General features: G+C 37.5%; 1 protein-coding gene across 1 annotated transcript in view; it reads right to left on the minus strand.

Annotated features, from left to right (window-relative positions):
• Window positions 1-3119: 3119 nt before the first annotated feature.
• The window catches only part of LOC139941240 (uncharacterized), a 63628-nt gene continuing 40638 nt past the window's right edge, over window positions 3120-26109 (minus strand). The window contains exons 3-18 of the mRNA XM_071937718.1: window positions 25833-26037; window positions 25455-25709; window positions 25028-25126; window positions 23899-24030; window positions 22021-23115; window positions 21035-21517; window positions 20002-20169; window positions 17992-18066; window positions 17424-17594; window positions 16187-16396; window positions 14496-14674; window positions 9595-9822; window positions 8058-8259; window positions 7183-7331; window positions 6550-6727; window positions 3120-5712 (exon numbers count right to left, since the gene is read on the minus strand). Of these exons, the coding sequence (XP_071793819.1) occupies window positions 5429-5712; window positions 6550-6727; window positions 7183-7331; window positions 8058-8259; window positions 9595-9822; window positions 14496-14674; window positions 16187-16396; window positions 17424-17594; window positions 17992-18066; window positions 20002-20169; window positions 21035-21517; window positions 22021-23115; window positions 23899-24030; window positions 25028-25126; window positions 25455-25709; window positions 25833-26037 (4113 nt within the window). The 3' untranslated portion in view covers window positions 3120-5428. The remainder of the gene's footprint in view (window positions 5713-6549; window positions 6728-7182; window positions 7332-8057; window positions 8260-9594; window positions 9823-14495; window positions 14675-16186; window positions 16397-17423; window positions 17595-17991; window positions 18067-20001; window positions 20170-21034; window positions 21518-22020; window positions 23116-23898; window positions 24031-25027; window positions 25127-25454; window positions 25710-25832; window positions 26038-26109) is intronic.

The raw sequence follows: 26109 nt of genomic DNA on the forward strand, positions 1-26109 counted from the left end.
AATCCCCGTTTTGCTGATTGAATCATTGATTGGTTGAACTCGTCACGTGACTCCGTATAATAGGGTCAGCGGGTCAAATCAACAGTTGCCGCGACGGCGGTAATAAAAGAACAATATGTGCGTTGTGATAGGCTTAAGCTTACTTGTCGAAGGTAGTTTGCATGATGTGATCAATTGTGTTTATAGTTTATTTAAAAAGACTGTGTAAGTTTCAGCTAGGCGTATTCGAAATGCCAAATAATCCAATTCCAACTAGACCTGACTCCGCGATGGTGCAGTAGTAATAATGATCCATAAGCTAAAGTAAAGTAGTCCCAGCCGACTTTTCATACCTTCCGCCTAGGGTAAGAAGCAGGACAGTTCTTTTCAGAACTGAAAAGTCTCCCGAACAATACAGTTCTCTACAAAGAACAAACTCTACCTGGCAATTGTAGATACACACATAAATTATAATTAGTGGTGTTTTTCAAACCAAATATTTATACATCAGCATGCAATGCCACAAATCCTATACATGTATATGTTGAGCTACGTGTACGCGATCCTGTTTCTTCAAATACTTTATCCTGTGGCGTAACAACCAACTATTATACCACAGTAAAAAACTAGCATCACAAAAATTAATATATCATAAATTCATCAAGAAAGCGAGAGAATAACAAATGAAACCCCACTTCAGGTCACTTAAAAAATTAAGAATTTTACGATGTTATTATTATAAAACCTTCTTGGTCGCAACGGACAAGATTGGCAAATGGGTTTTCTAAAAAACAAGCAACCTCGTGGCAAGTTTGAGTTTTGTTTCGATATTGAACGACTCATTATTACACATATGATTAGTTCTTATAGAGTTTATAAGAGTTTTGACATTCGATCTTAAAGACACTGGACACCTTTGGTAATTGTCTAAGACCAGTCTTCTTACTTTGTGTATCTCAACATATGCATAAAATAACAAACCTGTGAAAATTTGAGCTCAATCGGTCGTCGACGTTGCGGAATAATAATGAAATTATACCATTGACACACGAAGCTGTGTGCTTTATACTCGTTTTATACTCGTTACCAAGTAAGGTTTTATGCTAATATTTGAGAAATTACCAATAGTGTCCACTGTCTTAAAATCACAATTTGTGTTGTTTTCTCTTGCTCTGCTATTTTGCTCTTGGGAAATGTTGTACAGCCCTTTTGGATGTGAGATATATTTAACAAAAAAAAATCGCTGATTACTATCGGCCCCTCTCTCCCAATCCTCAGGTTTAAAGGAACTCCGAGTTGCCTTGTGGATCGGCCGAGTTGGTCTATGAAAACAGTTTGAAACCGTTTGTTATAAAATGCATAGGGCCTATGGTTAGAAAGATGTTTTAGCAGTAGAACATAACGATCCACATAAATATGTCTTGAAATTGCATGGTTTTTCTTATACGTCGTGGTCGTGAACTAACACGGCGCGCCATTTTGTGGAGTCAAAATTTTTACTCCATAAAATGGCCGCCAAATCATGCTCATCAAATTTCTTGAATTTGAACAAGTGGTAGCTGGGTAGTAAAGCAACTTGATGGGTGTTGGGTGTTTTGTATACAAATCACAAGCTATGCTGTTTCTTTCCATTCATAAATGAGTAATTCGGAAATTTTGATCCCCAGATGAGAATCATCAAGTTTTAATTTTTGATGTAAATCTGTGATCTTAGACGAGTTTCTTTCTTACAAAATGTTCCTTTAAAGTAATCGCACAACATTGGTAAACAGTATTGTCCAAAGGCCCACACTTCGTGTATCACAACTTATATATTAAATAACAAACCTGTGAAAATTTAGGCTCAATTGGTTAACGGAATCGGGAGAAAATAACGGGAAAACCCACCCTTGTTTCCGCACGTTTCGCCGTGCCATGACATGTGTTTAAAATAAATCCGGTATTTTCGATATCGAGAATTGATAATTGTTTTAATGTTTTCTCAAAAAGTAAAGCATTTCACGGAATAATATTCCAAGGGAAGTCTTTCACCATTACCTTCTGTAAACTTGTAAGTTATTTGTAAATCTGTGAACTTTTAATTTTTGTTCTGTTCAGAAAGTGTCCAATGGCTTTACGTTTATTCACAAGTCCTAAGTACAGGACTATCTTTGTGATAAGTCAATGGTCCAATTGAACACTGCCTTGGGGTGTGCCTGATGAGGAAACTGTGGACCAGTCATCAAGAGCAAGGTAGAACTTATACTTTGCCATGGCTTCCATGCAGCCAGTATTGGTGAAATTAGCGCTGAAACATTAAGTTTACCACAGTTCAGGGTTCCGCACTTAAAGTTTGTGGAGGTGTTGAACGTACGAGTGTCGCGGCCAAAGAGTACTGTCACAACTACTCGCCATCCACGCCACAATTAAGCTTCGTTTTACCCTCATTACCCAATTCTTCGGCTCGCTATCCATCGGCTCTTTCTGGATGTACTGGCTAAATGGATGTACTATTTCTGATTCTGAGTGATACGTCAGGTACAAAGGCCTACGTGCAGACGTCATACGAGAGCATGAAATACGCCCAAAGTGGTTACGTCACCTAGAAACTACATAATGTTTTAACGTTCACGTTCACGTGTTCGCTCTCGTACGCGCAGCTAAACTTCCTTATATTGATTGCCAGATGTGAACATTTCAAACTAAATCACTATCTTGTTGATCATATTGTACTAAAATGAAATGGATAGAACATAATTGACCATGTAGCTACTTCTGTTTCCATTGTCCACAGACAATGTTTGTTATATACTCCACTCTAGTTTTTTATCTGTTGATGATTTGAGTATTTTTTCTTTAACAGATAATCACCCTATTTTAGTTACACATGTTATGAGTGTTAGGAGCCAGAAAGTTTTTTAAACGAATGTGCAATGTCATCATCTGTAATCTGTTTTTTGCCATTGCATTTTTGTAGTTACCCATGATAAACAAACACGAAATATATAAAGAAATAAATGACTGTGTTCGTTCACAAAGCAATGTTTTATCTGAAAATTACAAAAAAAAGATTTTCTAATGTTATCCAGAAATCCATAGTGCGACACATAGTTACGTAATTTTCTAGCATAAAATGATTGGTGGGCACAACAGACTACCAGGGCCCAATTTCATAGAGCTGCTAAGCACACAAATATGCTTTGCATGAAATTTCTGCCTCGATAAAAAAAAGATTACCGACCATATTTCCAAATGATTTACAGGATGGGAAAGCAACAGCTGAATACCAGCCAAAAAGCAATGTGCAACAAATGGAAACTTGGTCGCTAATCCTGTTTTTATCAAGGAAGAAATCTCATGCTAAGCAGATTTTTGTGCTTAGCAGCTCTATGAAATTTATCAAACTTTTCCAGTCACGGTTGTAACTCTTTATAATACATATGGGCTAAAAAGGTCAAAAAGTTACCCCCAAAACTAAAATAATATCAAATTATGAATGTGTATTATTTGTAATTTACTGCCTGTTTTTGAAAACTTAAAACAAATCTTCCCATCACCCGCTGAAAGGAAACATATTCAACTAATCGTCAGAAAATATTGTTGGTGTCAACTATGATTTTAAGTTCACTAAGCTCCACATTATTTCAGTTCAGTTGAGTTCTTTTCCCCCATTCACACACCAATCAAGTTGTACAATAATAGCTATATAGCATACTTTTTTATAAAGATTAGATATAGCAATACCAAGGAAGAAGACAATTAAATTAAAACATATGGTAAACAAATACATGCATGTAGATGGAGGCCATAAAAAAACATTGCTTTTCTGGAAATGACCCCCGGGAAAATACAAGAACTTTTAGTAGACTAGTTTGTTAACACAAACTTATTGAATAATATGTACAAAAACAACGTACATGACACAGTCCAAATCAAATCCAAAAGGCAGTTAAATCTAGTATAGGTATGTACTCAAGAAGGAGTCCCTTGGTTACGTTTAAAGGAAAGAAGAGTGGAGCAGTTTTAATAATAGAGTCTAGTGAAAACCATACCCTAGGACCTTCATGCCTGACAGTTCTATGAGAAAGTTTTGTACGTGCAAATGATTGGTGAAATTCTTTACAATGTCTTGTAAAATTACTGTAGACACATGATTTGTTTGTAAATAAAGAACAAATAGAACTAGGAAGAATCATAATCACCCCAAGCCGAAGAGATATATGTCATTACAATATTGATATCCATCCTACCAAACTGGAGCTGTGAATATAAAATGTCTTACACAAAATACAATCTAAAACAACTGAAGTTTAAGTTTACAGCCGATTTCACGAAACGCTAGGATCAATCCTATATCGAGTTAGGACGAGTAACCCGTCCTAACTTAAGATGAGTTCAATGCGTCCTACGTATTTGGATACGGAACTGAACCCGTCCTAAGTCCTAAGATTAATCCTAAGTTAGGAAGAGTTTGGTGAAATCGACGGCTGGACACGTTTGGTAATTGTCAAACACCAGTGTTCTTACTTGGTGTGACCAAACATATACATGTACATAAAATAACAACCTGTGAATATTTGGGCTCGATTGGTCGTCAAATTTGCAAAAGAATAATGAAAGATAAACATCCTTGTTGCATAGATTAATATGCGCTTTCAGATACCTACAAAACACTTCAGGGCTGAAATTTTTCATTTGAGAAACAAATTGCCTCTTTTTCCAAAACTACATTACATGTACTTCAGTAGTGGGTGATCGCTACCAAGTATGTTTTATGCTAACAATTACTTTGAGTGATTACCAATATAGTCCAGTGCCTTTAAAGGCACTGGACACGTTTGATTGTTAAAATATTCTCAATTAGTGTATCTCGATATATGCACAAAATAACAATTTAATCTGTGAAAATTTGGGCTCACTTAGTCATCGAAGTTACAAGAACATCTCATGAAAGAAAAAAACACCATTGTTGCAAAATTTGTGCATTCAGATGCCTTAATTTTGTTTTGTTTTAGAATGAAATATTTTAGTGAGAAGTTACCGTTTTCCAGAGGGAGTCCTATTGAGGCGAGATGTTGTAAAAACAAAACAATAGCCTGTATGTACATGTAAGGTTATAGTAACAGATTTTTTTTTAAACCACAGAGATTGTAATTGTACAAAGATTAGTATCTGCTCATTAATGAAGCACCCATCAATGAAACAACATGATTGCTTTATAACAGATGTTTAATTTGCATCTCGGGAGTGAAGAATATTAATTTTGTTTTGTTTTACCCATACACACATGATTGCTTTATTTACAGGTTTACAAACTTTAAAACCAAGCATCAACAGTACTTGGTATTTTAAAAGTCATGTTGTTTTGGTTCATCATCGCATTTTTCATGAAATCATAATCTGGAAAATTTCAAAAATGAAGGAAAATTGATGAAAAGCCTGAATTTAGGTTTTGCAACTGGGTTCTTTGTTACTGGAATTTGATGAGATACTCTGGGTATGCCTGTGCATCATGAAATATGACATAAATGCCTGGAGAATTCATGTTGTCTACAACACTGTCAAACATTTCAGCAGGATTCTGTGGTTTTGGAGGTGGAGTCATCATTCCATGGCTGCCTCTGATGAAATCTCCAACAAGAACATTTGTGACGAATATATGCTTTGTGCCATTTGCATCTGGTTTAGCATATTGAGGACTTGCAGAGTAGCTTGCTGCGACACCAAAATAGGTGCCGTTTCCATATGCAGTTGCTGAGGAAAAGAGACACAAAAATACCTATTGAGTAGTCTCGAACTACAGGGTAGCGCACTTTTGAAGAATACTGACAAAACAAATTCAAACGTATCTCCTAATGATTCAAAGTATAGTATATTAATTTGTTATTTTAAAGTTCTCTTTAGATGTGCGGAGCAAAATAGGTGCCATTTCAATATGCAGTTGCTGAGGAAGAGACACAAAAATACCTATTGAGTAGTCTCGAACTACAGGGTAGCGCACCTTTAAAGAATGTTGACAAAACTTATTCAAATGTATCTCCTAATGATTCAAAGTAAAGTATATTAATTTGTTATTTTAAAGTTCTCTTTAGGTGTTCGTGCAAACGTGCCAAACACCTCTTGATTTTGTTATTTTTCAGTTGAAACTTTCTTCTTCCCTAGAGCTCTTCTCTAAATGTAGCTCTAGATTTAAAATGAAACCTTGAAAATCGTCCAATTGAACTACAATTGAAGACAGCACAGTTTTCATGACGTCATGGTGATGTCATCAGGTGTTGAATTAAAAAAAAATTAAAGTTAAAATTACCATTTTCTGTTCAGTGTATTTTAAAGAATTTGAAAGTAATGATGTTCATAGTTGGGCATCTGATAGATCGAGACTCGGGCAACATTCGAACGCAAGCTAAAGGCCATCTACCCTACCTATTTTATATATAGCTAGTTTATAAGCAACTACAGTGATTATTTTTTAGTGGTGAATATTTTGAGTGCGTGCTTGACCCAACATTGCACTTCAGCCAAAATCTAAGCTTATCCTGTATTTATTAAGAAACTGTTAATTTTGTACATTAATACATGAAATGAACTTACCATTCTTCCCACAAAGACTGCGTTTGAATCCCTGTGTAATGATTTTTTTAGAGGTTTGGTAATCTGTTCCATGGTAGAGAACCATCTCAATATGAGTAGTTCTGTTCAGACGATTCTCTAGTGCAGCTCTACGGGCTTGATACTGCATCAACAAAACTGGACTTTGAATTCTCTCTATCTACAAGTCATACATAAACAAAGAAGGGTTGAAGTTTGTTTCAAATGTGTTACGCAAATATTTTCCAATTTATAAACACCAAGTTATTTTCACAGGGGTACAGTTAAATCCAACACAGCTTCAGACACCAAACCACACAGTGAATATAAATAATAATAACAGTGGCTTCTTATACAGCTCTAAGGTCTGTCACCTAGTGACGCTCATGGTGCTTCAAATCATTCCTTAAACCATCTCTACTCCCTGTGAGTATACAGCCTGTCCCCCCAAATATGTAGCGCACTAAGCTAATCAATCACAAGAACCAACTCTGCCCTCACAGATACCCATTTACTCCTGGGTGGAGAGAAGCTTATGGTTAAGTGTCTTGCTCATATGACTGTCAAAATAGTGCAACAAGAATTATTTCTGGTGATGATGTTAGGTGAATTTGGTCAATATATGAAAATAAATACCTCGATAATATTGTTGAAAGGACTCATAGATGCCCGAAACTGGGTTTCTACCGCTGTGTACTCATAAGTTCCTGCAGTCAGCTTTACCATTTTTTTTGACTCCCCTTTCATCATCGGTATCCAGTTACTTGGTGGTTCAAATCTGGCAGCTGCAGTTAAAATGCACAAAGAATTTAAACTGCAGTTTTAACCGTTATGAAACTTTAGTTTATATGTAACAACTCCTAGTAAATTCAGTAGGTTTAATCTGGGGCTCAATCTCATAGCTCTGCTCGCCATGGAGCGATCAGAACAAAAATCACTTTGTCCACTTACAATCAGTCCAGTGTTAGAGGTCTCAAGGCCGATCTCGAGGCCGAATATGGATGGTTTTGGCCTTGGCCCTGGCCTCGTGCTGTGACACAGTCTTGGCCTCGCACACCCATGACTCGGACTCGGACTCGGCCTTGAAGGTCATGGACTTGACTACAACACTGCTTTACAATGTAGCAGTTGCAGGAGCTGCATTTAAGCTAAGAGTGGTTAAGTAAGTGCACACAAGCATTTATTCTTTATTTCCTGTGAAATGTCCAAAAGGTTAATTGTGGATGTTCCTGCTACCCTTAGCACCAGCTTTTCCATGATTTTCAAAGCCATAGAATTTAGCCAAGGGTTGATTGGGACGATGCAAACATTCTTGCAATCAGCTTGTTACCAAAACAAGAAATTTTGAAGTGCTTCCCATTAAACCTTCTATGACCTTCATAGTTCAAAGTATTTTACAAACACTACGCCATTGACGTGGCTCAAGTATGAATATCACTATTACCTTGATATCTCAAACGAGTCGTTTGTTACAAAATAATAAACAAAAACAACCAGTTGCAATTTTTTACCACTTTTCAGGTCGACACGATGGACATTAATCACGCTTCGATTACATGTTTCCTGCATCTGTTGGAAGTCAATGACTGCTCTTCCGTCTTCCATGTCAAATGTGACAGTTGGCTTTTTCTTCTGGAAAGCATCCTCTATGAGGGCATTAACCTCTTCATCATAGTAGTCCATGCCTGATGAAGTGCTGTACTTCCACTTGACCTGTGTTTTAAACAAAAATAACAAGATTGATTAAAGACGTGTTCACATTGGACTTAAAACCACTCACTCGGTCGCCCACAGGCAGGCTCGAGTACAGCTTTTCCAAGTAATTCCGTCTTACATAAGGGTGGCTAGTTCGTCTGTTGATTCTACACCGATGTCCTTTTGCAGCACCCCGGTGTAGGACATTTGTGATCTTCAACGTCTTCAGAGCCCATGAGTTGGTTTCCAGAGAATGACTGTGTGCCTCCAACTCCGGTTACCTGTAACAGTGGCCTGCTAACTGCATCCGACGGGCTGCGATTTTGTCTCCGACCCTAGGGAGGTTGCCATACAGATCGTCACTGGTTATGTGGTCCTCCCAGGATACATTGAGCGCCACCCGGAGCATGCGTGTGTAGCATCCATTGAACGCTTTTTTCATTGTTGGAGTTGGAGACCATGTTTCACACCCATACAGAAGCACTGACTCGATGGTTGCCAAGAAGAAAGAGGTTTTTACATTGCGGCTAATGGTGGAGCTCCACATTTTCTTCATGTCAGCGAGTGCCCTCCATGTTTCGTTCCTAAACCCTGATGTCCTGCATGGTCACTAGAGTTGATCCATGAGCCAAGGTACTTAAAGTCAGGGACTGCATTCAGTGCTCTACCCTCAGCGTCTTTAATGGAGTGTGTTTGGGCGTGTTGCAAGTGGAGTACTGAGTTTTTTTTGCATTGAGCCTGATTCCTATGCACTCAACTTCTACATGGTGTAGGAGGACTTGGGCCTGCTCGACTAGGTCAGACATCAGCGCGATGCCGTCAGCAAAGTCTCCCACTGATGGCTCTACCAAGGACTTAAAATTGTTAACTTATCGCTGCAAATTGTACCTTACCGATATTAAGTCCAAGTGTGAACAGCCGGTAACTTTTCGGTACTGGGTCCTAAGTTACTGCCATGGCGCTGTTAACTAGACAGGCCAAATCAAGTACTTTTTTGTCACTTTATTTCACTGGGGTTGATTTTAGCAAAATGTCGCTTTTTGAGAAATCAGTAAAAAATCTCACGAAAATTTCCGTCTCAGTTTTAGCAGGTAAAACGTAATTACCACTTGTGGTATAACTACCCTAACTGAGTAATTTGTTTTAAAGCTGGAACAATTTTTGTGAGTGACGGAGGAAATTCGTCACACTCACAGTCACAGCACATTGAACTTACACGGTTTTCCACTCAATTTTGGGTTTCCGCTTCTTTTACTCAACATCCATACACAAAACACCTTACCTAGGCCTTATTCAAACACACACATTTATTGTTCACCCAAAAATGTCTGAAATCATGATATCTGCACTCACTTCTTTAGCGGGGTGTTCCATCTTTTGCTTCACAGTCTCCTCCTTTTGAATTCTTGTGAACATCTTTGAAATGTCCAGTAAGGCATCCTTGACGTTGAATTTACATCCCTCCACACGGATGAACTTGGTCCACAATATACTAACATCATGTTTCCTTCCGATTTGTATAAGTTCAGCTTTGTGTTCCGCTGTCATTTTGTCAAGCAATCCCATCAGATCTGGAAAATCCTATGTCGGATACAAAATCAAATATGACATTGTTACTTTTGAATATAAAGTATAATATTATGTACAAAATAAAAAACACATCTGCACATTGAAATTGTACTATTACTAAGGCGTTACGCTCATTTAGTTAATATGTTGTTCGGTTCTCTTTGATCAAGGATTGTACTTGTTAACAAAAAATGATTTCGATGGGGATCAGGCAAATTACTACCACTTATTAAGACTCAGTTCAGGTAAATAATTGACATAGTTGCTCACGGTCAAAAAATGAATTTTTTTTATACTTTGTGGGTGGAAGGGCCTTGGGGTGCAAGTAAACAAAATTGCATTTTCAATTCTATATATAGCCCGTTGCCATGGTTACAGCTAATTTTGTTTTTTGGCCATTTTAGGCCGATTTTGGGGTCTGAAAAACTGGTTTTTAGCTCATATTTACAACTCCACCCCACCAAAATGCAAAATTATTTCAAAAAACCTTTTATATCACTACAAAGTACCATCCTTGGCCTTCCTTGAGAAAAAAAATTATTGCTTTAAATATCACCCTTGTGCTATTTTTGCATCATGCATTACAGTATGTTTTTAGAACTTGCAAAATCGACATTTTTACCCTATTTTTGGACCTCAAAATGTCAATTTGCCAGGGGTCTCAGAAAATTTTCCTTTCGGCTGTGATTAGGGCCAACATTGGTCTTTCCATATCTGGTGTCAAAAACTTGGGCAATTGTATCCTGTTGTGACAGTACTGCCTCAAAACTATACTTTTTTCCCAAAATCGTGAAAAATGCCTTTTTAAGGGTCTTTTCACATAATATCGACATACGTGTCCATGGTAAAAAAAAGGAATATTTTTCTTATACTTTGTGGATGGTAGGGACTTGGGGTCCAAATAAACAACATTTACATTTCAAATCATAATATAACACGTTGCCATGGTAACAGTTCATTTGTGTTTAGGCCACTTTAGGCCGATTTTGGGGTCTGAAAAACTGTTTTTTTAGTTAATATTTACAACTCCACCCCACCAAAAAACAAAAATATTTCATAAAACCTTTTACATCACTACAAAGTATCATCCTTGGTTTTACTTGAGACAAAAAAATATATCTATAAGTTTAACCCTTGTGCTTTTTTTTAGAACGTGCATTAGAATATGTGTTTTTGAACTTGCAAAATCAACATTTTTACCATATTTTTTGCCCTCAAAATTTCATTTTTTTCAGGGGTCTCAGAATATTTTCCTTTCGGGTTTGATCAGGGCCAAAATTTGTCTTTTTATTTCTGGTAAGAAAAACTCGGGCAATTGTATCCTGATGTAACAGAACTGTCTCAAAAATAAACCCTTTTCCCCGAAAACATAGAGAAATGCATTTTGAAATATTTGCTTCATTTTGAATTTATAACATTAAGAAGTTAGTAATAATTCCATCAATCTGGCAGCTTTTCATAAACACTCTGTAGGCTTAGTGCATTACCAAACATTGATCAGGACTTGTTGATGACCTAAATCTTAGAATTTGCCCCGCCCCGGCCCCGGCCCCGGCCCAATCATATTTCTTGACATTGCATAAAAAAAAAAAAAGTTTTGTGAACAGCCCCTCTTTTTTGAAAGTTACATTTTTTAATTCCCCTTGCACATAAAGAAAGTTTGTATTGTCTAAATTGTTTATTGGTTCTCAGAATATTTCCCTTTTGGTTGTGATTGGGCTATCATTATGGTTTGCATGTCTGCTGGGGAGAAACACTTTCGTTTATTGTATCCTGTTGTGACACTTCTGCCTCAAACATGGTAATTTTTCCAAAAACAATAAAAATGCATTTTGAAGTTATCCCTTAGTTTGAATTGATAAAAAACAAAAACGAGCATGCTTGTTAAAAAAATATGGCACTGTTTCTATGCTCTTTAGGTAACATATAAAAAGTTTATAACCATGCTTTGCCACTGAGAGTTCTTGTTTTGTCATGACTACTTTACCTAGTTGTACAGGTATGATTCACATTGCAAGAAGAGAAGTAGTGCGATGAGCATTCTTTACTATTCTTGTCTATACATGGCCTTATAACAGTCTTCTTGGTCCCCTGCCCGCTACCAAACTAAACATTTTCATCCCTATCAGAACAAAGAGGCTCTAAAAGTGAGCAAGTACTGTGTCCAAAGTATCTAAATGGCCATTCACCTGCTTTGGCCTTCTGTAAGCAGTTCCCCCATCCATGGTGGGGTTCCTTTCAATTGTACTGTTGCAAACAATAAAAGAGTTGGTTTATTTAACGTGATAAACAATTCAGCAGGTAATGTTTGACAATGTTTTTTGTTGATCGTTCTCAGAGACATATATAATAATTATGAACTAGTAAGATAGTGAATGGAAAAAATAATCAAACTAGCCTGAATAAATTTTTGTCACTGCAAATGCATCTTACTTATTTATGTTGAGCAGGTGCAAGTATTTACAACTTCTTTCAATGTTGTTTCATTAAAGGAACACGTTGCCTTGGATCGGTCGAGTTGGTCTTTGAAAAGCGTTTGTAAACGTTTATTACAAAATGCATATGATTAGAAAGATATTTAAAAAATATAATATAATGATCCACACAAGTATCACTCAAAAACATCTTTCTAACCATGCATTTTATAACAAGCGGTTACAAACGCATCTCAAAGACCAACTTGACCGATCCCAGGCAACGTGTTCCCTTTAAATGATCTCTTACGCTCATCTTGCAAATCGTTAGTATCATTGTTTTTAATAAGATCTTGGCAAACTTTTCCAACACTTTTAAGCGGGCTTTTTAATTTCCCACATTTGTGTTGGACATGATTGGATGCTCCAAACCATCTGCCTCAAGCACAGAAACTACATTGTTTATGATATCTATCTCTATGAAAAGTTTTACATTTGGTAGCAGGCAGGGACCAAGGAGAGTAGGCCCTGTATTAAACACAACTTGTAAAGAATGCTCATGGCACTCTACTTGCAATGGGAATCATACCTGTACAATAGGTAAAGTAGCCAAATCAAGAACTCTCAGTGGCAAAGCATTGGTTATGGTTTGGTTGGATACCATTATGTTTAAATAACAACTTTGTATTCATTACTCAAAGGGCATGGAAACAGTGCCAGATTTTTAACAAGCATGCATTGTTTTTGGAAAAATTACTATACTTAAGGCATGATCAGTCACAACAAGATACAATAAATACAGAGTTTCTACCCAGAAGACATGAAAATACCAATAACAACCGAAAGGGAACACTTTCAAAAAAAGAGGCGCTATTCACAAGACATTGTTTTATGCAATGTCAAGAAATATGATTGGGGCTGGGCCGGGCAAACTCTCAAACTAAGGTCATCAACAGTTCCTGATCAATGTTGGGTAATCCACTAAGCCTATAGAGTGCTTAGGAAAAGCTGCAAGATTGATATAATTATTACTTTTTAATGTTAGAAATTCAATATGAAGAAAAAAAAAATCAAAATGCATTGTTCTGTCTATTTTTGAGACAGCACTGTTAACATCAGGATACACTTGCCCGAGTTTTTCTTACCAGAAATAAAAAGACAAATTTTGGCCCTGATCAAACCCGAAAGGAAAATATTCTGAGACCCCTGAAAAAATGAAATTTTGAGGGCAAAAAATATGGTAAAAATTTTGATTTTGCAAGTTCAAAAACACATATTCTAATGCACGTTCTAAAAATAGCACAAGGGTAAAATTTATAGCAATATTTTTTTGTCTCAAGTAAAGCCAAGGATGATACTTTGTATAGTGATGTAAAAGGTTTTTTGAAATATTTTTGTTTTTTGGTGTGGTGGAGTTGCAAACATTAACTAAAAAAAACAGTTTTTCAGACCCCAAAATCGGCCTAAAGTGGCCTAAACACAAATGAACTGTTACCATGGCAACGTGTTATATTATGATTTGAAATGTAAATGCTGTTTATTTGGACCCCAAGTCCCTACCATCCACAAAGTATCAGAAAAATCGTCCTTTTTTTTTACCATGGAAACGTATGTCGATATTATGTGAAAAGACCCTTAAAAAGGCATTTTCACGTTTTAGGGAAAAAAGTATAGTTTTGAGGCGGTACTGTCACAACAGGATACAATTGCCCAAGTTTTTGACACCAGATATGGAAAGACCAATGTTGGCCTTAATCACAGCCGAAAGGAAAATTTTCTGAGACCCCTGGCAAATTGACATTTTGGGGTCCAAAAATAGGGTAAAAATGTCGATTTTGCAAGTTCCAAAAACATACTGTAATGCATGATGCAAAAATAGCACAAGGGTGATATTTAAAGCAATAATTTTTTTCTCAAGGAAGGTCAAGGATGATACTTTGTAGTGATATAAAAGGTTTTTTGAAATAATTTTGCATTTTGGTGGGGTGGAGTTGTAAATATGAGCTAAAAACCAGTTTTTCAGACCCCAAAATCGGCCTAAAATGGCCAAAAAACAAAATGAGCCGTAACCATGGCAACGGGCTATATATAGAATTGAAAATGCAATTTTGTTTACTTGCACCCCAAGGCCCTTCCACCCACAAAGTATAAAAAAAAATCATTTTTTGACCGTGAGCAACTATGTCAATTATTTACTATGGACTGAAGTAACTAACTTTGAGAATCTACACTATTGGACTGAAGTAACTAACTTTGAGAATATACACATACTTCAGTTAGAAATTCCTCTTCTTGAAATGTATCTAGTCTGTCTGAAGCCTTCATCAAGGAGTTCATATCCATGGCACTGAGCTGTAGAATGACCGTTTCTTGAAGCTCTTCTTCTTTCTTGTCATCTTCAACACCTTCAGCACCGTATACAGCAGAAGTAACCTTCTTAGTTAAATAATCTGTTGAGGAAACATCACAATGTTTTTTTTTAAACTGCTACCTGGGCGGCTGATAGTGGATCTAGGGGAATTCTCCATATTACCTTAAACACTGCGGCAGAGTAAAGGGGTCTCAACATTTTGACTTTTCTATGTATTTGGACGGCGAAAGTCAAGCTGACTTGGCTAAAGTGTAACAAGAAATCAGCTTATTAGACTCTCAGCTCTCCAAGTAAATCAGTCTGGTACTAACCCAGATTTAGAAATTTGTCATACCGTTGTTATCGACAATCTCAGCCATCCTCGTTGGGCCCCCTGGCCCTCTTCAATGTTGGCTATCATTGTGCGGTCTGCACTCCTGCATGGGTAAACAACTATGAGTGGAGGAGCAGGGGAATGGGGAGGCCAAAGCCTTTTGGACAGGACTGTAGGTATAACAAAATGCTAAGACTAGAATATTCATGAGCAGGCTTGAGTGAGCAGGGATAACAAGTTAAGGGGGAATACAAATAAAATTCCTAAGATTCTTTTATGGTTTGGGAGGGTGTGTAGGCCCCATGGGAATATAATATAATTTTTTGGGGCATTCGACATCAGAGCTTCTTGAGGAGAGGGTGTGAATCCAGCCTCAAAGATTTAAATTGCGAGCCTTAGGAGAGAGGGCATAGCCAGCCTTTGGCAGTGAGAACTAGTGAGAGTTCAACCAACAATAGTATTGAGTGGAGTGTCGCTTGCTAATAAATATTTTATATGTGGCGATTTTTAGCAGAACTTCGAGAAAGCCAGGATTCGCCATTATACTCCGTTTATTCAACATTTATCAGCAAAAGCATACATCAAATAAACACACTATTAAAAGACACTCCAGTAAATACTTCTTATATAATGTAACAGGCACAGTTAGGAAGTAGCTCAGAAAATAACAAAAATAATAATAAACAAAATAATTTAATAGTTAAATGAATGCCTTAATATATATACAAATATCTACAATTTAGCGTGACATAATCACGTGGTTCGAAAAAAAACCCACAATATGCTGACATGAAAAACAAAAATTAGAAACAAAATGGGTCAAGTGAAATAACATGGCCCTTGGTGAAACAGGCAATACAACTAGTAATTAAACTTGACCTCATTACTAGTGGTGAAACACAACGCATCATTTCTAGTACAGCAATTTTAAAATGATTCTGGTTTTAACCTGTTCTTTTCCATTCGAAGAAAATATTTCAGAGATAACTTTAACTGAGAGATGGTGTCGATTTCTGCTAGTCTGGAACAACTGTTAAACACTTTTTTGCATCGTATATTCCAGATCAGCCTAAGCAATTAAGCAACAACGATGGCCTGAACCGGTTTAAGAGCATATCCAAGAATTCTGTTAGAGTCGTTTAAATAAAAATGTTTGTTACCTGTATATTTCCTAAGCAATCTTGTTTTCTTATAGATGATGGTTCTTCATAACCAATCCTTTATAGAACATCTAAATGGTTGACAAATTGATCCATCCAAAAACTGAAAAATACTCACCAACTCCTTTCTCCAAAATCCCCTTGCTCTGCTTGTAGGATTTACCCACATTATTTTCCAAAGCCTTTTGAAATATTGGAAGCATTGCCGGCTGGAAGACCACCAGCCGAATCAGGTGCAGGTGTTGTGGCTTCTTTCTACATGCAAATTCTCCAATTGCTTCCAGCATAATATCTGCACAGGAAGCCACTGAAAATTGGCCAATTTTACCTGAGAAAGGAATGACATGTTGACAATATTGTTTACAATACCTCCTCCGTGTGCAATTTTTTAATACAGGGTTTTTATTGAATTTTTGGGAGGTAACATCAAAACTTATTGTTACATCCTTGAAAATTCCAAGTATTTATGTGGATCATTATAATAATAATAACAACAAAAATAACAACAATAAACACAGCATTTGTGAGTCGCACTTTCTCTGTATACAAATTCAACGCTGGTCCAGGTCAATAAAAGAAAACTCAGATGTGTTCAAAGGCCAGTCTGAAAAGATGTGCTTTGAGGGAGTTTTCGAAGTTAGAAATGTCATCTGTTCTCCGTAGAGCGCTATATAAATGTTTCATATTATTATTATTATTATCTCTTCGACTTTGAGGCAGAGAGTTCCAGAGGCGGGGGGCAAGCTTAGAGAAAACCCTACCACCACAAGTGGCAAGGCGAGTCCAGGGAACTAAGGAATACTGCGTGATGACCTTAGACCTGGCCTGGCATGCCGGTGCTGAAGAATGCTCTGAAAGTAGGAAGGGGCTGTATCATAAGTGTTTTGAATGTCAGGAGGTTGATTTTGTACTGAACTCTCAAACCATGATTTCATAATTTTTTTATTGCAGCCCAAACACCCAATCCAAAGCAACAATTAATGGATTGTTTTTGGCTCGTTACAACAATAGGAGTTACAAATTATTGGGGATTGAAAATCAAACTTATATATGCATCAAATAATAAATCTATGAAAATTAGGGCACAATTGGTAACCGAAGTGGCAAAAAAAAAATGAAATAAACACCCTTGTTGCACAAATTTGTGTGCTATAAGATGCCTGAGCAAGGCTTCAGGTAGAGACGTTTACACTAGTAACAGCTCTCCGTTGCTTGCTATTAAGTAATGTTGTATGCCAATTTATATTTTGAGTAATTACCAAGAGTGTCCACTGCCTTTAAGGCTTAGATCAAAGAATTAGATACAAAGGATTTTCAGCCAAATGCAGCTCATTACTTGACAAGTTAGTTAATACCTGTCCCAAGTGCTGGGAATGAAAGAGATGGGACGCCCTTTTTCTCGGCCAGTTGTAAGACCTCAGCTACTATTGCCTTCATCTGCTCAGGTGTTTCTGGAGTCACAACATGGAAAATGGACTTGCAGAGAAGGCGACCTGTTCCGGTGATGTAAACGGTTTCATGTGGATCTGCAATTGTTTTAAAATTAAAAAAGGTGTTTAATATTAAGGTCTCTGCCTTAGAAGTTAACGTCTTGGTCTCCTTCATGACCTCCATTGTATAAGAAATTAGTTTCTGTCCAAGTACTCTTTAGTCTGTAAGTCCAACCTTTTTGTGGTTTGGTTAATGCTTGCTAAAGTTCTGCACCTTATTAAGTTCTGAGCCTTAAAATTTCAGTCGTCTTAGATTTTTGTATGTCAGCTTACAGTCCACACAAATAATGTGTCAATAACAAACAACTGTAAAAGAAAACAATGTATTGTGCTCTGAGCTCAAATGACACAATACAAGATCACCTTAATCCCACTTTATAGTCCATTTGTAGAAGGAAAATAATTATAAAAATGTATTGAGCATCGCACTTACGTTTTTGGGCAAGGCTGTCGCATTGTTTCTTTACAAGTTCTCCTCCTTCCTTCAAGATAGCTGTAGAAACAGGTCCTGAGAATGAAAAAGTTTAACACATGGAATTTGAGTTGTGATTTTCAATATACTTTAAAAGGAACAGGTTTGTACTAAATGGCAACCAAGGAGACAATTAATTCATTGTGAACCACATTAATACACAATTTAAAAAGTTTAAAACAAAAAATATGATCAAACTAAAGGGAGCACGTAGGGCCCTATAGGGCGATTGAACAGCGTTCAGGGGACAGGGGGACATGTTCCCCCCATCTTTGGAGGGTGGGGCCGGAACACAATATCAAATGTGTAAGACCAAACCCTGTACCATGTGCATTAATCCTGGGGGCAAAGGATGACACAATTTTAACGGGTGGGACACTATATCAAAAATCTCCCCTCAAAATTGACCCTAGATTGCATCACGGAGCAGCTAAAATGCAAATTAAGCAGGCCTGGACCCATGCCGTAAAGGCTTCACACTCACATGCTCACTCGTTGACAGATTTACCCCCTAAAACTTGTGTCATACGTAGATCTGCACCTGAACTTGATGTTGTTAACTCAAACAGTTCTTCTGCTCACATTTTAAAGGCTTATGTTCTGTTCCATTCTGTTTGCCTCTTATTGGCCTAAGATTGCACCACAGAGCATTTAGAATGCCAAATTTTCCCGGGCCCTCAAACGGGCCCGGACCCATGCCATAAAGGTTTCACACTTGCGTGCTCACTCTTTGACAGATTTGCCCCCTAAAACTCGTGTTATATACCGGCACCTGAAGATGCTTTTAACACAAAAGGTTCTACTGCTGCTCATGTTCTGTTCCATTCTGTATGCCTCTTATAATTATTGGCCTAAGGTTGCACCACAGAGCATCTAGATTGTAAAATTTTCCAAGGCCCTTAAGCGGGCCCGGACCCATGCCGTACAGGCTTCACACTTGCATGCTCACTCTTTGACAGATTTGCCCCCTTAAACTTTTGTCTACGATCCGCACCTGAAGATAATGTTAACCCCATGGCAAAACAGGTTCTACTGTTGCTCACATTTTAAAGGCTTATGTTCTATTCCATTCTTTTTGCCTCTTATTTGCCTAAGCGTGCACCACAGAGCATCTACTTCGCGTTCAGCTTTATAGCTGCCACACACTAGATGTGCCACAACTAACAACCCACCCCCCCCCCCCTAAAATTTCTTGTCTTGATCTACCCTTGACGATGCTGGTGATGATAGGGATGAAATGCCGTCTGTGCATTATAATGCAGAAACAATATGGATATTACGAAGCTATAATTGAGTTTTTTTTAGGTACAATAAGTTATAACTGTAATAGCAAAAATATAGGTGCATCATATCATTTTAGGCATTGAATTCCAACATCTGAGAGGGGGGCACATCACCCTTCATAGATTGCACCAGTGAGCATACGGCCTAATGTTTTTCCTGGCCCCTAAGGCGGGCCCCGGACCTCACGCCGAAATGTTATGTCCCCCAATCTTTCAAGACGGATTGACGCCCCTACCTATAGGCCTACCTTTTGTTTTTAGAACCATTCGATTGTTTTAATTCTATATAGAAATGAAGATTTGTACAATAAAACTAAACCATGACAATTTTTATTCAAAAGGTGGAAGTTTTTTTGAGATATTGCCAAAAATCTGAAGCAATAATATTCAAACGTTAGGAATACCTTGTAATTGGACTACACAATCTGAGCAACCTATCTGTCTATCAACAACTTTTGGGGGAAACTCCTGATTAGAACCCCTGATTCTTCCATTTTGAATTCAACAACTCTGTTCTTCATTTTTACATTTTAATGCTTAACAAATTGCAGATCTAAACAAAAATGCAGCTAGAAGGCGAAATTGATTCTGGCACCTTTTCAATTCATGGCAACTTGCACAGTGTGCATATTCACTGCCATGGTACTGCTTTAAGTCCAAATTTATCTAATACAGTAAACTGACTAACCTTGCAGGTCTAAGCCCTTTCCAACGCTGTTAACAATTGCACAAGTTGTTTCTCGCACAAGATCTCCTTGCTGGACTTGAAGACACACTGAGCCAATGTTGCTCTGTACAAAACCTGATGAGTCTCTTTTTATTTCTGAGTATGACTCCCGGTCCCGGTCAGTTTCACCTACAATTGAATGTAAATCGATTTGCTTGTAAGTTGAAAATGACAATAATTAATTAAAATACTAGGCTCTTATAAAGCACTTTATCATACCTTAGGGTTTATCAAAGCGCACAGTATTTTATTCCTGCAAGGTATATCAAAAGAAGGTTTCAATTATATTCATCAAAAAAATATGCAAACAATTTGAAACACTATTTTGTACAGTTTCAATCAGAGTTCTCTCTGACTTGTAAAAGTGTTTCCCAATTATGTGTGGCGCTAACAGAAGGAGGTTCTACAGGGTTAAACAGATAAAATGCCCAGATTGTCACAAAAGAAATTAGGCAAAATCAAATCAGGAGCAAGAAAATAAATTTAACAAGATTCGGTGTAAAATCTTTTAAAGTTGGAATTGTACACTGTTTTTTTTTTTTTTTGGGGGGGGGGGGTGAGATCTTGTTAATCTGCACCTTAAAGGTGACTGTGTAACACTTGTTATGCTATGAGACTGATAGTAAGTTTTAGATGTCACATATTCCGGGTTAAATACATGCAGAGTTTAAGAAGGTTGATTGCACATTTGTACCTGCAAAAAACAGGTGACATCATGATAACGCAGTTCTAATGGGAACAAAGTCTTTTCACGGTATAAACATGGTGGAGGTTTAAAATTGACATGATGTACAGATCTATTGTATTTTGAATTGTTTTTCAATTTCTTTTCTTTTCATAAAGACATTAGAAGCAGTTCCATGAACTGCTGAATCATGGGAATTCCAACTGGTTTACAAATAAACTGATTGTTCGTTTTGATTATTTTGTTTCTGTCCAAATTGACACTACTTACTTATGGTTTAAATAACATTTTGTTATTAATGCTACTCACCTGGTGCAGCTGTTTTCATGTCATTGTAAGTACTTGCAGCTTTGTCATCACTCTCCTCGTTACAATCGGTGGAAATCACACAATGAAATTCTCTCTCGACAAACTCCAAGAATTTCTTGCCTTTCTCTTCACGGAACAGTCTAGCCATGCCCGTCTTGGATACAGGATAATGTTTCTCTTTTACCGCTTGTACTAATGAAGTGACCAGTTTGCGGACTGCATCTAAACCCTCCTCATTGCCCTGGATAATAAATCCTCTGTTCCTTCCACTCATCTGTGCCTGGATTGCTACAAGATTTTGTTGATGTTGTTGTTTTACCTTTTCCAACTCCTGACCATGATATGTGGTAATGAGGCGTATTTTGTTCTTGTTTGAGGGAATTGTGCTTTTGATGATGACTTTTTTCTTGAGAAAATCCAAGATGTGTTTCTTTGTTTCTTCCAAATGTCTCTTAAATCCTGCAAGTTCAATAAATCTGTCACCTGAAGATAAACATAACATCAATTCATGAGTATGACACGAACATATTTTTTGCTAACTACACATGTATTAACTATTTTTCAAATTTCCTTTAAAAATACAACAGTTTGATATTATATGGCAGTAAACCTCCCTTGACATACAACTCACAAGAACAAGAAAATATATGAATGTCTAGTGTAAATTTTCTATGATAATATCTTCCGGTGTTAAAAAGTAGCTTTTCATATTGGCATCGATGAAAACTTTGTAGTAAAGTCGGCCCAAGATTTGTACAACATGTATCTTTCCAATTTTATACCAACCTAAATGCATTTAATGATCTCGTCCGCACATCAACGAATATGGTTAAAAACTCTCAAGTATTATTATTATTGCGATGGGAAAAGTTGAAAGGAGTTGTAAATAATTTCTTTGGTGACTTTTAATTGAGTGTGACTCAAACAAGATTAATGATTAATGGTTGGTGATTACAAGTTTTGTTGACTGAAGAACTGACAAATACCTGGTTCATGGCTGATGCCTGCCAAGACAAACTTTTGATTGTTGATAGAATCCAAAAGTCTCTTCCCATCGTGGCCTTGTAAGACAGCTAAAGCAGACTGTCCTTTGATTGCAATGGTATCTTCATCTATTTCATTGTCGATGTATGCTTTAGCTTTCCTGACATCTCTGGTAGTAGCACCGTAGATTGTGATCTTCCCATCATCTGATCCGCTGCAAGCTGCATGAATATCATTTGACCCTAGAACTTCACGAATTGTGTCCGGAACATGCTGAACAAATCGTACCTTGGTACTCCCAGATTTGAACTCTGTCTTTTCCAAACAGTCCATCCTCCTCCTTATCTTTAGCTCCACGTCTTTGATGGTTTTCCTTATTCCATCAAGTGTGATGCCGGTTTTACCAGGAGAGCTGAAAACTGTAATCTTCAGAGCTGGAAAGGACTTTTCAATCTCCTGTTTAATCCCACACAAGGTAAACAGCTGTAGCTTCTCTACATCCAAGGTAATGTCCTCTTTTGTTTGCTCAGCGTCATAGTCAGCATCCTTCTGTAATTTCTTGATGATGTCATTGATTGTTGCTTCAGCGACATCAACATCTCGTTGCTCTCCGACCAGTATCACTTCATGAAGTTGAGCATCTGGGACCATCGAGCAAGCTGTAGTCATCTTCTGCAGTTTATCAACAGCATCCTTCCACAGTGTTTGCGGAACTGGAACTCTGGCTGTTTTGTATCCTCTCATGAAGTCAGTCAGAACATCGACAGCTTCCTTTTCCCAGTTCAACCATGATGATTGGTGCTGGGATTCGTCTACTACTGGTTCTAGTTTAGCTCGAGACTTCTGAGAACCATCCGGCCACAGCAGATTGGCTTTCACCTTAGCCAAGTCTTTCAGCAGCTTCTTCATTGTATTTTCACCTTTCCCATTGAGGAATTCCATAGTAGGTTCATGTACTTCTACCGACACTGGTTTAGGGATATGTGGAGTTGGGGCATCAAATGGGCTCAGTCTTCCCAGGAAGTCATGATATGATACAATCCGCAAATCTTTACCACCGAGCTTATGATGACCCTTCGTTAAAACATCTTGAACCACTGCAGGAATGAAACAAAAATAAACTTAAAGAGTGAAAATTCTTTAAACATCCAACTGCATACATATTATAGGGCGCGCATGTCACCTGGTCACATGAACATCGACGTTGCTGTTTGTGAAACCTGAAAAACAGTTTGACCTACATTTTACGCTTTTTTGTTGCAATGTATTGGAGTTTTGGGCCCAAGTCTCTTTTTGAAAACGCGAAATGCAGTTATTGAGAAAACAAATTCCTTCCTAAAATTAAAACAAACAAATGTATTTATTAAAAATGGTACTTCCTTTGTGAAAACTGTGACGATTTTTCATACCAAATTCTTTGTCGGATTTGAGTATTGAGGCATGTTAAATTCTTTTTAGCATTACCATCAGTCAAGACCAAGAGGCAAATGATACACTTCAAAGAAAGTTTCAAACTGCCCATACAAGATTTTGTAACCAGAAAATAACAACAACAACAACAACAACAACAACAGCAACAGCAACAGCAACAGCAACAGCAACAGCAGCAGCAGCAGCAGCAGCAGCAGCAGCAGCAGCAGCAGCAGCAGCAGCAGCAGCAGCAGCAGCAGCAGCAGCAGCAGCAGCAGCAGCAGCAGCAGCAGCAGCAGCAGCAGCAGCAACAGCAACAGCAACAGCAACAGCAACAGCAACAGCAACAGCAACAGCAACAGCAACAGCAACAGCAACAGCAACAGCAACAGCAACAGCAACAACAACAGTCGTCTAGGTCTAGGTCTATACCAATCTGACAACTGAATTTGATTTTGTGATGTACATACCCTTCCAGTCTTCAAAGTAGACGATTGCCTGTCCATCCATGGGTCCTGGCTGTACGTCTCTCACACCGCTGCTGCCACTCTTCTTCTTGTTGTCAAAATACAACTCAACCATTTCCAAGTCTTGTGGAACTCCTGAAATGGTGCAGATAATATAAGCTTTAAAGGACATTAGTTTCCACAACACCTTCCAAGTTTTTAAGAAGTTCACACATAAAAAAACAAATTCTAACATGTACATCATATTACCAAAGAATGTCTCTCAAGAGAAAAATGAACATCAATGAAAGCATATTCTTGAATTTAGAAACTGAATCTTTATTGCCCCCATCCCTAAAGTTATGTGATTGTTCCAAAGGCATCTTGAACTGTGCACTTTAAATGGCAAAGTTGGTGCAAGCAGACATTGCGTGGTTTAATCAACATGGCTCAATTACACCAGGCCCTCACGGTTCACCTGGGCTTGACGGGCCCCTATTAAATGTTTCATATTTAAATTTAAATGTTTCCGATTTTGAGATTCTCCAATGACAGCGCCCTTTGAAAGATTGATATGGCCTTTGCCTTTTAAAGGATAAACTTTCAGGCTTAGCCTTTAGTTAAAGCAATCGCACAACATCGGTAAACAGTATTGTCCAAAGGCCCACACTTCGTGTATCACAACTTATATATAAAATAACAAACCTGTGAAAATTTAGGCTCCATCGGTCATCAGAGTCGCGAGAAAATAACGAGAAAACCCACCCTTGTTTCCGCACGTTGCGCCGTGTCATGACATTGTGTTTAAAATATATTCGTTATTCTCGATATCGAGAAGTGATAATTGTTTTAATGTTTTCTCAAAAAATAAAGCATTACATGGAAATATATTTATAGGGAAGTCTTTCACCATTACTTTCTGTAAACCCTGTAAGTTATTTGTAAATCTGTGAACTTTTAATTTTTGCTTTGTTCAGAAAATGTCCAATGGCTGTAGGATCATAGCGTAGGAGTAGGTTGTTGTCAAAATCGTTTTAAAAAAAGACAGCATTTATACTCTTGTTGTAAGCCGAGATTTTGGATGTGAGCAAAGCATCAATGCCAAGCAACACCGCATGCTACAATGTGTAAAATATACAAATAACAATCTTACCTTGGACTAAGATGGCATCAGAATGTTGAACTTTCTCTGCCCTCAATGAAGCACCTCGAAGTTTTCTCTGAGAAATGTTTCTGATAACATGCTCCAGGTCTGCGTATAACAAAATACATTGAAAAATTACATAAGATAGCTAGTTTCAGCTGAGGTTAAAATATCTAGCAATTAGAGAAGCCTTCTGTGCTTCGTAAAGCACTAATATACAAGAACTTAAGAGTTATATTCTTACATTTCCTACGATTCCTACTGTATTCTCAGTTCATTGTGTATACTATAGTGATTCAAAAGCTTCTTATGTGGCAGCTGTGGAATGAAAACCTAGTTTTAAATACCTCCAAAGGTGAATCCAATTTTGTCGAAAGTACGGAAGTTATTTTACAGATGAAGTTGGACAAATTTGTTGGGAAAAGAACCATTATACCTGGGATATCACATGAGAATGTACATATAGCTGTTCCAGGCTTCTCTCCATATTGGATTGTGGGTTCCTCATCCATGGATGCTCTATTCTCAATAAAGAGCTTCACATGCACAGAGGAGCAGCCATCTGGTATCCCGTCTAGAAACAGACATCGTGTATTGATTGGAAGTGGACGACGTTTCTTCTTGGTGATCAGTTTGACATCCAGTGTGGCGCCTAAAAGCTTGTGCTTTCTCTCAGCCACTGTAGAACTAACTGGAAGAAAATTATTGATAACAGACAAAAAATAATGAAACTTATAAACTGAATGGGCTGCAATGCGTTTTTTATTTATCTCTACGTGAAAAGCATTCATGATTAACATGATAACACTATAACCTGATTGGTCCTTGAAGGTAATGCTGATGGCACCAGTCTTAGGTTCTCTCTCTATTGTTTCTATTTCATCCCCTCCAGATTTACGTGGACTCTCAAAATAGAGCTTCAGTAACTCTAGATCTGTTGATTGCTCCAAACCAGTCACTACAATCAGTTGCTCATCTTCCTCTGGTTCATCTTCCTGTGGGTCATCTTGCAAGTTTTCCTGTCAGTAAATGGCATATCAGTATAGTTTAGATGCAGCGTAATAATAATACTAAATATATTTAGTTTTTGA

Source organism: Asterias amurensis, chromosome 8, assembly GCF_032118995.1.
Source record: "Asterias amurensis chromosome 8, ASM3211899v1".
Lineage (NCBI taxonomy): Eukaryota > Metazoa > Echinodermata > Asteroidea > Forcipulatida > Asteriidae > Asterias > Asterias amurensis.